The 16,136-nt window shown below is 38.7% G+C and overlaps 2 protein-coding genes and 1 long non-coding RNA gene across 3 annotated transcripts in view; 2 read left to right on the forward strand and 1 right to left on the reverse strand.

Moving 5' to 3' along the window:
- LOC133983658 (uncharacterized) lies at positions 1–4,031 on the forward strand. Its single transcript, XM_062422814.1, has 5 exons — positions 1–67; positions 957–1,293; positions 2,013–2,167; positions 3,217–3,499; positions 3,670–4,031. Exons 1-5 carry the CDS (start codon positions 1–3, stop codon positions 3,818–3,820), a joined length of 993 nt encoding a protein of 330 aa, XP_062278798.1. The 3' UTR covers positions 3,821–4,031.
- Positions 4,025–16,136, reverse strand: part of LOC133983665 (uncharacterized) — a 24,597-nt gene continuing 12,485 nt past the window's right edge. The window contains exons 2-3 of the long non-coding RNA XR_009925380.1: positions 14,331–14,513; positions 4,025–4,038 (exon numbers count right to left, since the gene is read on the reverse strand). This is a non-coding gene — a long non-coding RNA (uncharacterized LOC133983665). The remainder of the gene's footprint in view (positions 4,039–14,330; positions 14,514–16,136) is intronic.
- On the forward strand, positions 11,575–14,224 carry LOC133983659 (uncharacterized). Its single transcript, XM_062422815.1, has 5 exons — positions 11,575–11,638; positions 12,073–12,409; positions 13,013–13,167; positions 13,514–13,796; positions 13,969–14,224. The coding sequence occupies exons 1-5, from the start codon at positions 11,575–11,577 to the stop codon at positions 14,117–14,119; spliced, it is 990 nt and encodes a 329-aa protein (XP_062278799.1). The 3' UTR covers positions 14,120–14,224.

Here is a 16,136-nt window from a genome sequence, read left to right on the forward strand (position 1 = left end):
ATGAAAACCGGTTCAGTTCTGCTGTTGCTGGTCTTCCTGGGGACATGCTTGGCTGACCAACACTACCGTAAGTATGATCTGGATACGTCTGTGACATCTGTGTAATAAAACATTAACAAGTAAAATTGCAACAAAATCCAGGTGCCTTAAAATGCTATGTGTAGTCATGTGAAAACAATAATAAGATGGAGTAATAATAAAGATAATTGTAGATTAGATCTTTTTAATTAATTTGTTTCCAAATGTTGTTAATAACACTGTGCACAAGTTTGTGGCTGCGTTAACTTCACTTAAAGATGGTTAGACTTAAGTATAACACAAATCAAACATAATCTTTTATAGTTGTTATGTTATGTGTAATGCAGTGAAAGATGATGAATCCTTGTTGGTCACACAACCCTCAATGTTTTTTTCTATATTACTGCATATGCTATGGAAAGAAAACTGTTAGTCAACGTATTGGCCGATACATTTATTTAAGCTTAAAGCGGCTATAATCAATATTTTTAACAATGTGACAATATGAAAGAGGTCACTTGTTGCAACTCTGTAGCTCCACTCAGCTTAACAGAGCTCCAAACAGCAAACAGACACAGTTACCGACTAATTGGTGAACATAGTGGAGTATTTAACAGCTAAAGAGTGAATACTGGCCTTACACCAGGTGGTAAGAAAAAAAATCTCCAAATGAACGATAATGTTGCTCCCTAACTGCTGGATGTGGTTGAAAGAAACTATTTGCTAACAAGTTCTCATCATCTCAACTTAAAGATAATGATAAGTCATTATTGTGTTCATGCTGCTAATGTGACTGAAAACGTAGTATTCTGAAAGTATTTAAATCGTATTCACATAGACCAGGAGGGGCACACACAGGTTGTCTGGTGTGATATTAACTTCTCCATAGTGATAAGAAACATTAAGCTGTGGAAAAAATGTGTGTGTTCCTTCCACAGAAAATTTGGCCTTGCGTGGCACAGCAACTCAGTCACAGCGCTTGAGGGGAAAGACCGATGTTTTTGGGGCTGCTTACAATGCCATTGATGGAAACCGTGAAGCTCGTTTTACCGCCGGTTCATGCAGCCACACTGCAAAAATGACCAACCCCTGGTGGAGGGTGGACCTGCTGGACTCCTACATGGTCCTCACTATCATCATCACCAACAGAGGAGATTGCTGTGCAGACAGGCTCAATGGGGCAGAGATTTATGTCACAAAAAATTTGCATTCCATCGGTTACTCAGCTTACGAAGGTCACAGTATACCAGCGTACCAAAGTCGCATAAACCCACAGTAAGTGACCATACAGTAATAACTCAATAGATACAGGACTTCTCCCTGAAAACTGTTAAGAAGATGTAAACCATGCAGATCATGATGTAGACTGTTTACCCTTAATATATGCAGATGGGGCTTTGAGGTTTTTATCCCAATTACTTTTGATATAGTAACTCATATTAACTTAAGGTTATTCATATTGGTTCACTCTAGAATTGTTATACCCCATATACAACTAAAAGTCGAATGTATTTGTCTGTTAAACTGGTGAAACAATAATGTCCCCCAAACACTGTTTTAATTGACTATACTTTTGACTGAAAATTATATTCACTTATAGCTCAATTCCGTTCTGTATTTATACCTTCATGTAAGTCCAGTTACAAGCCTGTTAACTTTAAATGATACCATGGACAAGGAGAATGATCAATTATCACAGATTCATCTGTGTCCATTCATTTCCTGAGGTCAAACCAAATGTTAAAGTAAATCTCCCACCGTACCTGTTAAAGCCTTTTCTACAATCATCTGTTTGTAGCTGGACAACATTTTGCACAGTAATGCAGGCAGCAGAAATACTAAGACAAAAGAACTATAATTAATTTGTGACTAAAAACATAAAAAATCAAATAAAAGAAATACTGTGTACACATTCTTTTATTAATTAAAATAACCTTTAAAGTACTTCAGATATGAAACTCATTCATGCACTGTTTACTCTCTCTCTCTTTTAGGGTTGCTGTAATTACTTATATCCCAGCAGGCAGGTCTCATATAATAACTCTTAAAAAACCTGTGGAGGGACGTTTTGTGACTGTCGTTTTACCTGGTTATGAAAGGATCCTCTCACTCTGTGAAGTGGAAGTCTATGGCTACCGTGCTCCAACTGGTGAGAATGAAATATGTGGCTGAAGACACACAAATTTGATTTACTATGAGGTGCTGGTGCCTCATTTTCTGCACAGTTATGTTCACAGCAGAAGATGAACCACATTCATTTGAATGAAGAAAATGAGAAAAATGCTTCCTGCTTTGCAATCTGGTATCTATTTGAACTGAGGCCCCATTTACACTTGGTATGAACATATGTACAGAATCTGGATACATTATCTAGATAATGACAACTAATCAATGGGTCGTTGCATTTACCTGGTGTTAAAATGTGTTCTCGTTTTCTTGGCTGTTCCTGTCTTGTGATCGCATCTGAATATGTAACATTTCTAGATGGAGCTAGCAATCATATCAAATCCCAGATCGAGGAAAGTGCTGCCACAAATGGATGTCATTCACTTTTTTGTGAGGGAAGCTACTACTTTTATCTTTTCCAGAGGTTGCTTTAGCTTTCAGGAAGACCTATTTGTATGATGTGGTCAAGCTGTACAGATGCATTTTTACCTGGCTGATAATCGATCACAATGCAAGCCCGATCAGATTTCATTCCATTTTTTGAGTGCATTTGCACCTGCATTAATGTGTTTGTCTTTATGCAAATAAACTATCCATATACAGATTGCATGTTTATACCAGGTGTAAAAAATGTGTCTTAACATGAACATGACATTTTTGCATTTACATCTGAGATTAAAATGCCACCTATATCTGGAAAAGGAAAATGCATGTTAAAGCAGGGATCAGATATTATCCTAATATAAATGCAACCTTTACATTATGAACAGTGATATAGAAAAGAATGGTGTACATTCATGGCAAGTTGTTGACAAGATTTTCATATTGAAATGTGTTCATAATAAAGGCAAAATTGAGAAAACAAGAACACATTTTAATTCCAGGTGTAAACGCAGAAACCCAGGAATTTAATTGTTTCATTATTCAGATAAAATATCCAGACACAGAACTGGAAAGGACCACTTTGTACTGTACATAGCAAGGAAAACTAGGTATCACTGCTGATGTTTGTGAATGTGTCCTTTTGTACAGGATTCAACCTGGCAGTCCTCGGAAAAGCCTCACAGTCATCATTGTATTCGTATCAATGCGATGCATATCATGCTATAGATGGGCGTCATACCACCACATGGGGAGAAGGCAGTTGTTCTTGTACAAAATCGACACTTAGTCCCTGGTGGCAACTGGACCTTGGCAAAACCCATAAAGTGAACTCTGTCAAGATAACCAACACAAAAACATACCCAAAATATCTTGATGGAGCTGAGATCCGCATCGGAAAGTCTCCTGCACAAACTGGCACCAACAATCCCCGGTATAGTTTACAGTTCATTATTTGAAATACTACTATGACTAAAAATGAATGTGTCATTACGTTTGATAGCAGTAACTCATATTTATATTTACCTTTAAAATGAAAGATGAGTATCCATGTATTAAACTGATCATTCACTAAGTTAACAGTGCAATTTATTTTTTTCCTAGGTGTGCTGTGATCAGTCACATCCCTGCAGGTTTTTCGCAGACGTTCGACTGTAAGGGGATGGACGGTCGCTACATTATCATAGTTGCTCCTGGAAAAACTGTGTATCTGACCCTGTGTGAGGTGGAGGTGTATGGCTCTGTATTGGATTAGATCTGTTGAGGTTCAAAATGTGCAACAATGGCAATTTACATAGCTGGTATTTAGCTGATGCTCTTTTATAGATTCTGGTAGAAATCATATCTTAAACTTCACTTATGACATTGACATCATTAGAGACAACATATGGTTAGGTCACAGTAAAACTGCATTAATAAATGTTTGATCACTAGGGGGCAGAATAATTTCAAAACATGCTGACAAACACAACCCTGACATCATAATCTGGGCAAATAAAATTGTTATGGCTAATATGTTACAGTTGCCCATTCACACAGTCAACAAAAACAACATTAGCATTCATTAGGAGTCATGTATCTGCCTGCAGGATGGATGTGAATCCATTATTCAATCTTCTTTTAGCTCTACTTTGGTGTCCGTGAAAAAAAAAACTGTTCAACAGCTACTAGATGCTGGATGAAGAGCTCATACTTCCTCCAATTAATGATTTATCTGTCATCTACAAATGTATCTTTAGTTCTTGATTTCACATAAATCTTGTTTTTCTTTTTAATCCCTGGTTTTGGCACCTGGACATTGGCTCCGGCAATTCCCATCTTTTCAACTATTATTCAATATGTTTAAAGTCTTGTTCAACCTTCTATGCAATGGCAAATGTACACCTACTATAAATGTACTACATATGTGTGATTGCCTTATGCCTTTCTCCTTCTTTGATTCTGTCAGTAATGTTGAAACATTAGTCTGCTTGCATTATTAAAGGCTGCATATCAATCAGTGTGCTCTTGTCTTTTCTCTCTGAAGTAGTGAGATTAAACAATGCAAATGTGTAAAACCGAAACGATAAGGAAAACAGACTAAAAGGCTCTGTTGGCAATAATTATGTGTTTGTCACTATGAGTGACACTTTTCACATTGCAACTAATAATGTCATTCAGTGAACTGTAAATATCAACACAGTATACAATCATCATTGCATTCATTTGGGAATGCATATAATGCCATAGATAGAAATTCTGCAAGTAACTGAGGAGAGGCCTCTTGCACATTTACAACTAGTTCAGACCCTTGTGGTGACTAGACCTGCTGAAAACCTAGTGTTTTCTCTTAAGTTAACAAACAGAGAGTCTTCCACAGAATGACTCAATGCAGCTGAGATCTGATTACTTACAATAACAATATAATTATAAAAAGTAACTAATTGGAGCTGAATACTGCTAAATACTATTTTAACATTTTCTCATAAAAAAATTGTATTCCCTGATGATGACACCAAATATCCAATCATTGTGGTGCAGCAGATTGTATGAAAATGAAAGTAAATGTAACTCTCCCATCTATCATTAACAATCCCTAACATTATAATTCTACGTCAAATCAGACTTTTGGAAACAAATTAATAAACTAATTTTTCAGCAAACATTTGCAAGGTTAATGCCGTATTTTCTGCTTCATCCGCCAGTTGTGCTGTGATCACAGACTTGACCCTGTGCGAGTTGCAGGTGTATGGCTCACCAGTAAAAAATTAAATTGTACTTAACTGCAGATACTGTTATATGCCCCCAGACAAATCACAATAATAGATTAAGTATATTAATATCAGCCTACACAACAATCTAAAAAATTCTAAAAGAAGTGTGAAAGAGGCCTAACTATATTTCCTATAGCCATAAATGTCTATAAAAGCACCATGCTATGATTGACATTTAAAGCCAGACTGAAACTTCTAAGAAATGCTAAAATTATCTAAAAATGTTTTCAGTTGAGGAAAGACTACTCTTTCCAAAACTTTAAATGAAAATTGGCCCAAAGTTGGAGAGAATTGGAGGCACTACAGCATGCTTAAAGGCAGCCGGAACATAGTCTGAACTGAGGGAAGTATTTATCAAAGCCAGGATACTTGACCCAACAGTATCAAAGACCTCTGTAAATAGGGGATGCTGTCTAAAGAACAATTTGCTGGCTGCAGATGTTTAACTTAAAGAAAGAGAATGATATCTGCAGCTGGGCACATACACGGAATAGAGGGGTCTTGAGCAAAGATAATATAAGAGGTACTTTTTTAATCCCCCAGAGGGGAAACTGAATGTCACCCTTTTACAAAGACAGACAACATACAGAAAGGAAACATGCAAGACTCAGACAGTGCAAGATGTCTTTGCGACTGCATTAACTTTACGGAAGTCAGAACAGAACCTGGGGGTATCATCAGACTTGGCTAAACCCCAGGGATTCCTGCTTTGCATCCCGAATGGCAAAAAAACAAATGGTAGTCCCTCATCCAAGTCTTTCCCTGTCTCATGGCAAAACTTCTTTCGCATAGACTTAAGTGTTTGGGGCCAGCGTTCGAGAGCACCCTGGGACTCTGGATGATAGGCACTGGACACAGAGTGGGAGACACCCAATGAACTAAGCATCTGCTTGAAAACCCTAGAAAGAAAATTGGTGCCATGATCAGTCTGCACAATCTGTGGGAGGCAAAATGTGGTGAAGAACTTTATTCGAGCCTTCGTGACTGCATTTTACAGAGGGGAATAGCTTCAGGAAAATGGGTGTTAATACACATCAGACTGAGTAAAAACTGATTTCCTAACTTTGTTTCTAGGGAGTGGCCCAACACAGTCAACCAGCACATGTTCAAATGGTTCCCCTATGGCTGGGATGGGCTGCAGAGGAGCAAAAGGGACAGGCTGATTTGGTTAACCCACAATTTGGCAGGTTGGGCAGGTTCCGCAGAAACGCGCAACTGACTCGCTGGCGATATGTGAAGGTGCAACCCACCTGCGCATCAACACATCCTTCTCAATGAAAAAGGGCTGCTTTTCATTACATTTAGACTTGTCAACAACGGCAGCCCAGCACTTAGCAAGCGATGGGTCATTTGGTCCTGAGCTTTGATGAGGGCCTCATGTGTCAACAGCACCGGTGAGTCGGTCATAGACTCTGTCACCTTTTCCGGCTCTGTGACCCTGCTGCTTACGGCACCACCACTGGAGGGCAGAGAGAACAGAACCCAGTATTGAGTCAGCAAGATTAACCTCCTATACTTTTTTATGAGCCTGAGCTCTAGTTAGCACACTAGCCACAAACACATCAGGGTGACAGATGGCTACATCATCACGAGACTCACGGATAGGCACATCCACCACCTTAGGGACAGGATAAAACCGTAGACTGTATATAAGAAATACAGTCTGTGGACTGCTGCTCAGAGGCCAATGGTATCGGATCTGAGCAGCGCCATCTTGAAAATTTCAGGCGCATGCCGGAAAAATTAAAACATGGATTCTACTTATATGGGCATCAGGAGGGGCATGAGGCGCCCTGTGAACCTGTGAACCAATCAACCTGTCAATCACGACGTAGCTACGCCCTAATGCATACCCTGCTTTATCATCAAATATAAAATCAGGGAGGCCAAAATTTCAAAAATGAACATCATACTGCATTGAAGAAGGCTTCAAACTAGCGATTGAGACCATAAACACATTTTGAAAACGTTTACTGAGGTTAGAAATCAAGTGAGAAGTTGGTGAATTCTCCATTGACTTGTATAGAGACGGAAGTCCTTTTGACACCAAAATGGTCGCCCCCTGGTGGCCTTTTGATAGAATGCAGTTTTAAGTTACTTCCACGTTGGCCTCATTTCAGAGGACTGGAACTCCCCGCCTGGATAAACCTTACCCCCTGCAATGTTGTTTCCCATGATGAAGTCAATACCATCAACAGGAAACTCTGAGCGGACACCCACCTTAAAGAACCCAGTGACTAGATCTGACATTACATGAACATGGTGTAGAGGCGCAGGTATGAACCCCATCTCGATACCCCTTACCACAGCACTTTCATCAGACCTGGTATTCAAAGGCAGCACACTGGAGAGGATTAGTGATTGTGAGCATGCTGTATCTCGCAAGATCACCTCACACTTTCTCCATGGGCTGCTATACCACATAACAGCTGCCTCTGTGATATTTAGTTTGTCCATCCTGTCTCCATACCTGTCTTCAGCAACACTCTCATTTCCCCAATGCCTACATTTCATGGGATCATGGACCTCACCATTACATGCTCTGTGACTTTCTCATCTTTCAGAGTCACCTCTCCAATCATTCCATACCAGATGGTCATCTGCCTGCACACATGCCTTTCATTTTCCTGATCACTCCATTGTGTACATATACCTGCCCACTAATTATTTTCTTGATCCACAAACCTGATCTAGGACTTGCTATGTGCCTTTGCATTCAGCCATCAAACCTGATCTGGGAGTTGTTGTGTGCTTTTGCATTCAGCCATAAAACCTTATCCTGTATCCTGGATCCTGTAAGGTGAGGTAAGGCACGTGTATTTGTACACCATATTCCATACACAAAGTCAATTCAAAACACATTGCATAATGCATTAAAACATTAAAAATAAAAACAGCATAAAACATTAAGATTAAAATCAAAATCATTCTTATTTCCAAGTAGGTTTGAACATAGGCTACAAGGCATTTGTTGTTGTGTTGCATAACAGTCAAAATATACATTAAATTAAATACTCCTAAATAATATAAACACATAAAGGAATTACAATAAAATAAAATAAATATGTGAAAAGAGCTGCTTCAGGTTTAAATTTAAAATGGAAGAGACCACAGACCACTTAGTCACTCATGCTAGTCACGAGTGATCCATGTTAGTGATCATGGTCAGTGGACAGACCACTGAATTGGCTACAACCCTCTCTCCAGGGAGAACTTGCTTTATAGTTAGATACACCTCACACTTGCACCATGGGCTGCTATGGTCACAACGGCTGCCTGTGTGGTATTCAGTTTTTTCATCCTGTTTCCATACCTGCCTTAAGCAACAGTCTTCCCCAGTGCCCTGCATTTCATGGACTCATGGAGTAATCACCTGACCATTACATGCCCTCTGACTTTCCCACCTTTCCCAGTCAACTCTCCAATCACTGCGTACCAGATGGTCATCTGCCTGCATACCTGCCCAGTTATATGCCGAGCTGAGGTGGCTCAGGAGCAAGTTCAGCCACAAATGTATCCAGCCACGTGCCTCAAAGCGCTTGGGGAGCTATTTCATACCATAAGCCATCAGACTGCACAACACCACAGCTCCCAGTACCTCCCACTCCCACTGAAAAAAGATGAATGCTGTCCTTACTATATACATCCCAGGAACATTGCACATAATCTCAGGAATTTTCAGCATATTTCATATTTATATATTGCAGATTTATAAATCTGCAATAATGTCTACTATATATAGTATTTTGTTTATTTTATCCTCTTTTTGTCTTATTCTTGATTCTTTTATTTAGTACACTTTCACCTTTATGCTGATACATTTTTCCATGGTATTGCTGTGTCAATTTGAACTTCTTCCAAGGGGGCTCAATAAAGATACATCTGACCTTATCAGACATACCAACCTGCAAAAACTAATTTCAGGGAGGTCCCATCCCGTATTGGGGCGATGGGGGGTTTGTGCACTGGGTCGTTCCGTGGGGTGGGGGGTGTGGGGGTGTGATTGGTTTACTGACTACTACTACTACTCTTTCTGCATTGACAGTCACACAAACATGCAACATGTCTCTCTGGCATGCAATCTAATATCCGGGCATCAGGGAGCCACTATCAATATGCCGGAGATTCCCGGAACTTCAATGAGAGTAGGGATGTCTGTCTTGTCTTGTCTCATCCTCAGACCTGATTGTAGAGTTGCCAAGTTTCTTTGCACTCAGCCATCAAACCGGATCTGGGAGTTGCTGTGTGCCTTTGCATTCAGCCATCAAACCTGATCCTGGATCCTGGATCCTGTAAGGTGAAGCACAATAATTATTTGTACATCATATTCCATACACAAGGGTAATTCAAAGTGCTTTACATAATGCATTAAAACATTAAACATAAAAACAGCATAAGATTAAAAACAACCAGGTCAAAAGGCATCTGATGCAGTAAGTAAGTCAGGTTAAGGTGTCAGAATATCAACCACATGGAGCAACAGCACAACTGTTGGATTTTGGTCAGTTTATAAGTTATCATAATGGGGACAGTAATTTCAACAGTCTATTACACTGACAAAATATTTCTTTATTAGTTACCCTCTCTCTGTTTCTGATGAACATAACTATCAAACTCTGAATCCTCTTCATATTAAATTTGGCTGTCACCAGGGTGACTGTCTGTAGTATTTTACCTGCTGTAAAAGAAATGAAAGACCAAATCATCGATTCATTGTTTTCATACACAATTCTGGAAGTAAGATCTTTGTTTTTTTTTTTTTTTTTTTTTTTTTTTTTTAAAGATTTTTTTTCAGGCATAGACACCTTTATTTGATAGTTGCCAGACAGGAAACATGGGAGAGAGAGGGGGGTGTGACATGCAGTAAAGGTCCACCGGCCGGGATTCGAACCGGGGTCCACTGCGTACGTGGCATGCGCTCTAACCACTCAACCACCTGCGCGCCCGATCTTTGTTTTTTTACCTTGTTATTGTGTGTGTTAAAAATAAATGGTCTTTTGTTATTATATGAAGCCCCTTGTATTCTCCTCCTGGCTCATGTCCAAATAAGGTAGATGCTCTGGGTTTTGGTACAAGGAAATCATGTCATGGGGTAAAGGGTCACACATGGCTTGGGGCCTTAGTTTTCTGTGTCTTGGGGACACATGACTTTCATGTAACACGTGTATGCAGATGTATGTCTCATGGCTTTTTCCCATCCACTGTAATCAATACGCTAATATACACTGACCAGTCACAGATCATTTCTTTGTTCCTCCAGAAACTATAATAGATTATGTTTGCTCGTTGAGATGAGTTTGTGCCAATATTTGTATATGTTCCATCTCCTTATTGTATTTTTTTTTTTTGATTTTCAACCCAGCAGTGTTTTATAAATTATTTCATATGTGTGTTTAGTGTTCACACAGAGTTTCCACAGTAGTGCTGATTTGATATTTAGTGCACCGGAGTAGGGGCAGATCACACACAAAAGACCTTGATTCAATTGTTTACAGAAAAGACGAGGAAGACTGCAAGGAGTATCCTACAACCTTGTCTCTGTGCTGTGACTGCTGTAGTGCATCTTCATGTTTTGGTGAGCCGAAGACAATTGTCCTGTTGGACAATAAAGATCTAGTCTATTGTATTGTATCATATTGTATTTTATTCTTAACTCGTCTCTACTGGGAAAGTTATTTTACAATCTAATTTATTTGCATATTGGTGTGTTCAGGGTGTAGATTTGTAAGCAGAAGGTGAGGTGTGTACTGTTTTGACAAGTCAATGTAAGGTATACTTTGTCCCAATTGGCAAATTTGTTTTGGACCGCACTGCAGTTCCACACCTGATCATCATGTGCCAGCACATCACTCCATTGGGCATATATACCTGTTCACTTGACCAGATCATCAACATTGCTTCGAGCTTTTTCGTTCAGTCATCTGGAACTGATCCTGAAGATCCTTTTAACCCTTTCACAGCACAAACAGCGTGTCAAGGTATGTGGTTATAATAGAATAGTCATGCTCTCAAATACACAGTCGGAAGGGTTATTTAATTTTTCTCTCTATTTCCGGCTGCATATAATTACTTAATAGTCATTAGTCATTCAGTGTCCAAATAATTACATTGTTATGCACGTTGGCTATTTAATGTCTGGAAAAAAAATCATTGTATTATTGGTCAGGCGTGAACATCATACATTAATAGTGATAACAATGTAAATTTCTTCAGTTTAATTCTATCATTGACTCTGTAATTTGTCTCGACCAGAATAATGAAAACCGGTTCAGTTCTGCTGTTGCTGGTCTTCCTGGGGACATGCTTGGCTTACCAGTACCGTAAGTATGATCTGGCTATGTCTGTGACATAGTGACAAAATCGTGGTGCCCTAAAATGGATGATTAGTTATGTATAAACAATAATATGATGGTGGAGTGATAATAAAGATAATTGTAGTTTGAAAGAGTGAATATTGGCCTTACACCAGGCGGACTGAAACAAGACTCCAAATGAATGATAATGTGTTCCTCTGCTGGATGTGGTTAAATGAAACTGCTTGCAAATCATTTCTCCATCTCAACTTAAAGATAATGATAAGTCATTATTGTGTTCATGCTGCTAATGTGGCTGAAAATGTGGTAATGTAAAATTATTTAAATAACATTCACATAGGCCAGGATGGGCACACACAGGTTGTCTGGTGTGATATAAATTCCTCCACAGTGATAATAAACATTAAGCTTTGGAAAAAATGTTCGTATTCCTTCCACAGACAATGTGGCCTTGCGTGGCAAAGCAACTCAGTCACAGCAATACAGGGGAAAGTATTCTTCTCTGGCGGCTGCTTACAACGCCATTGATGGAAACCGTGATGCTCGTTTTCCTGCTGGTTCATGCAGCCACACTGAAAAAATGGCCAACCCCTGGTGGAGAGTGGACCTGCTGGAGAAGTACATGGTCACCACTATCATCATCACCAACAGAAGAGACTGCTGTGCAGACAGGCTCAATGGGGCTGAGATTCATGTCACAAAGAATTTGCATTCTGGTTACTCTGGTTACTCGAGTTACTCTGGTTACCACGGTTACCACGGTCACAGAAACCCAGTGTAAGTGAACATAATAGGTCCAAACACTGTTAAAATTAAGTGTTTTTTTGTTAGCGGAGGTAGCCCTTATTTCAGGTCATGTATCTTAGAGTTAGTGCTATCATTTTTATTTTTCTAGAAAATACTAATTTTGACTGACAGTTTCATTAATTCATCTAACTTCAATCTCAATTCTGCTTTGTATTTAAACTTATGCAAAGGCCATGGAGAATGATCAATTCTCACAGATTCATGTGTGTTCATTCATTTCCTGTGACAGACAGTGTAACTGGACACACCCATGCATATTGGGGTGTGTGTGAGTTCAAACCAAATGTAAACATTTGTCAGACTAATAAATCTCCCACCGTACCTGTGAAAACCTTTTCTATCAGTTGTTTGTTGTTTAGCTGGACAACATGTTGCTCAGTAATGCAGGCAGCAGAAATATTAAGACAGATGAACTATATTTAATTCTTGACAAAAAACATCAGAAATCATATACAGGAAAGTAAATGACCATTACACACTGTCAAATTGAACACCTTTTTAATAAAATTAAATAACCTTAGTACTTGAGATATGAAAGGCAATAATGCACTGTTTACTCTCTCTCTCTTTCAGGGTTGCTGTAATTTCTCATATCCCAGCAGGCAGGGCCCATATCTATAACCTTGAAAAACCTGTGGAGGGACGTTTTGTGACTGTGGTTTTACCTGGTTCAGGAAAGGTCCTCACACTCTGTGAAGTGGAAGTCTACGGCTACCGTGCTCCAACTGGTGAGAATGAAATTTGATTTACTGGGAGATGCTGGTGCCTCATTTTCTGCACAGTTATGTTCACAGCAGAAGAAGAAAAATAAACAGATTGGGTTGTAATACACAGCTTACAATCTTGCACATTTTGTACCGTTAACTGCTGGTGCATCCTTCAAGTTTTGCAATAAGCATCTGCACAATTATACATAAACTCTCACTGCCGTGAGAAACTAGAAAAGACAAAAATATGCAAATGGAAGTGACTGCTGAGTTCAAGAAATCCTCAAATTGGAGCCACTTTGTTCTGCAGATAACAAGGAAAACTAATTATCACTGCTTATATTTGCAAATGTGTCCTTTTTTACAGGAGTGAACCTGGCAATCCACGGAGCAGCCTCACAGTCATCATCGTATTCATATCAATGCCATCCAAGTAATGCTATAGATGGGAATCATGCCACCACATGGGCAAAGGGAAGCTGTTCTTGTACAAAATGGACAAACAGTCCCTGGTGGCAACTGGACCTTGGCAAAACCCATAGAGTGAACTCTGTCAAGATAACCAACAGAAAAACATACCCAAAATACCTTGATGGAGCTGAGATCCGCATTGGAAATTCTCCTGTGAACACTGGCAGCAACAATCCCCGGTAATTTATAGTCCATTTATTAAAATACTAATATGACTAAAAGTTATTAAGGGATATTTCTCATTGGGTTTGTTAGCAGTAAATTATATTTATATTAACTTTTAAAACCAAAAATAAGTATCCATGTATTAAATTGATCATTCAATAAGTTAACAGTGTCTTTTTTTCCTAGGTGTGCTGTGATCAGTCACATCCCTGCAGGTTTTTCGCAGACGTTCGACTGTAAGGGGATGGACGGTCGCTACGTTATCATAGTTGTTCCTGGAAAAACTGTGTATCTGACCCTGTGTGAGGTGGAGGTGTATGGCTCTGTATTGGATTAGATCTGTTGAGGTTCAAAATGAATAACAATGGCAATTTACATAGCCGCTATTTAGCTGGTGCTCTTTTATAGATTCTGGTAGAAATTATATCTTAAGTTTGACTTATGACATGATCATTAGAGACAACATATGGTTAGATGACATTAAAGCTGCATTAATAAATGTTTGATCACTAGGGGGATAATAATATTTTCAAAAAATATTGACAAACACAACACCAACATCCAGTCGAATAAAATTGTTATGGCTAATATGTTAGTAAACAGGTGACCATTCACACATCCTGTCAACAAAAACAACATTAGCATTCATTCAGAGTCATGTATCCATCTGCAGGATGAATATGAATCCATTATTCAATCTCCTTTTAGCTCTAGTTTGGTGTCCACAACTCCTGAGAAAAATATCTGTTCTACAGCTACTAGATGCTGGATGAAGAGCTAAAAATTGTCATACTTCCTCCAATTAATGATTTATCTGTCATCTACAAAACCTGCATATGTTGTTCTTAATTTCACATAATTCTTGTTTTCCTGTTTTTAATCGTTGGGTTTGGTACCTGGACATTGGCTCTTGCAATTCCCATCTTTTCATCCATTATTCAATATGTTTGAAGTCTTGTTTAACCTTCTACCAAATGACAAATGTACACCTATCATAAGTTGACTACATATGTGTGTTTGCCTTATGCCTTTGTCCTTCTTTGATTCTGTCAGTAAGGTTGAAACATTAGTCTGCTTGCATTATTAAAGGCTGCATATCAATCAGTGTGCTCCTGTCTTTTCTCTCTGACGTGTACTGTGGGGTCAGGAGGCACAGCATCATTTTCCACAGCTATGCTGATGACACACAACAGTATATCGCTGTGTCTCCTGATGACCCAGGGCCAATAGATGCCCTTATTAACCATATCTTAAATCATGGATGGCTGAAAATATTCAAAAGCTCAACCAGGACAAATCTGAGATGTTGGTACTGAAGCCCAGAGAGAGAAACTCAATAAGAAACTGCAGGCACTGGTGAAAAACCTAGGAGTCATCTTTGATTTTGAGTTTTGAACCCCACATTAGAAATGTAACAAAAACTACATTTTATTATTTAAAAAAATTGCCAGTTGTCGACCATTTCTCTCTCACGCCAGTACAGAGGTGTTAATGCATGCTTGTATTACCTGCAAAATGAACTACTGTAATACTATGCTTTCTGTTTATAGAACATAGCTCAGTTACAGTTAATTCAGAAACCAGTTGCACGTGTGCTGATGAAGACCAGAAAGAAAGAACACATGACATACATTTTAATGTCTCTGCACTGATTTTAAGATCCTTTTATTGGTTTATAAAACTCTTAATCCAGTCAAATGCCTTTTGAAAATCAACAAAACATGAGAAACTGGGTTTGCCCTTATCAATTATAGTTCTAATAATTGTTGATACTGAGAGTATATGATCAATACAAGCTTGTTTCTTTTTAACCCGTTCTGCTCATTTACCAGTAACTGTTCCATTTCTAAATATACTACAGTACAATTTATAAGTTGTATTAAGAAGGCTAATACTCCTTAATTAAGAGGTATTCTGGGGTCACTAATGGATGATTTTGGGATAGGTTTAATGATGGATTTGTACCATGCTGAAGGTATTAAACCATATTCAAACCGTGTTTTTATTTAAAAAAGAGGACCTATCAATATATGAGGGGATTTTAGTGCTTCATTTGGGATACCTTCTATTCCAGATGCCTTCTTCAATTTTGCTTGGTCTACAGCTCTTTTGACTTCTTCAATAGTAATATGATTGCTCAAGTAGATGACTAAATAAAGTAACTGAGTCCCTAACCCTAACCCTAACCTCAACCATTTGGTTTTAATTTCCTGAACCTAATCTTAATTTTCCATTAATAATATATCCTTCCCGCATCATGTAACCCTAACCTCAACCATTTGGTTTTAATTTTACTGAACCTAACCTTAATATTTCATTAGTAATATATCCTACCGGATCATCAACCCTTACTT

The sequence above is a fragment of the Scomber scombrus genome, chromosome 7 (genome assembly GCF_963691925.1).
Source record: "Scomber scombrus chromosome 7, fScoSco1.1, whole genome shotgun sequence".
Classification (NCBI taxonomy): Eukaryota; Metazoa; Chordata; class Actinopteri; order Scombriformes; family Scombridae; genus Scomber; species Scomber scombrus.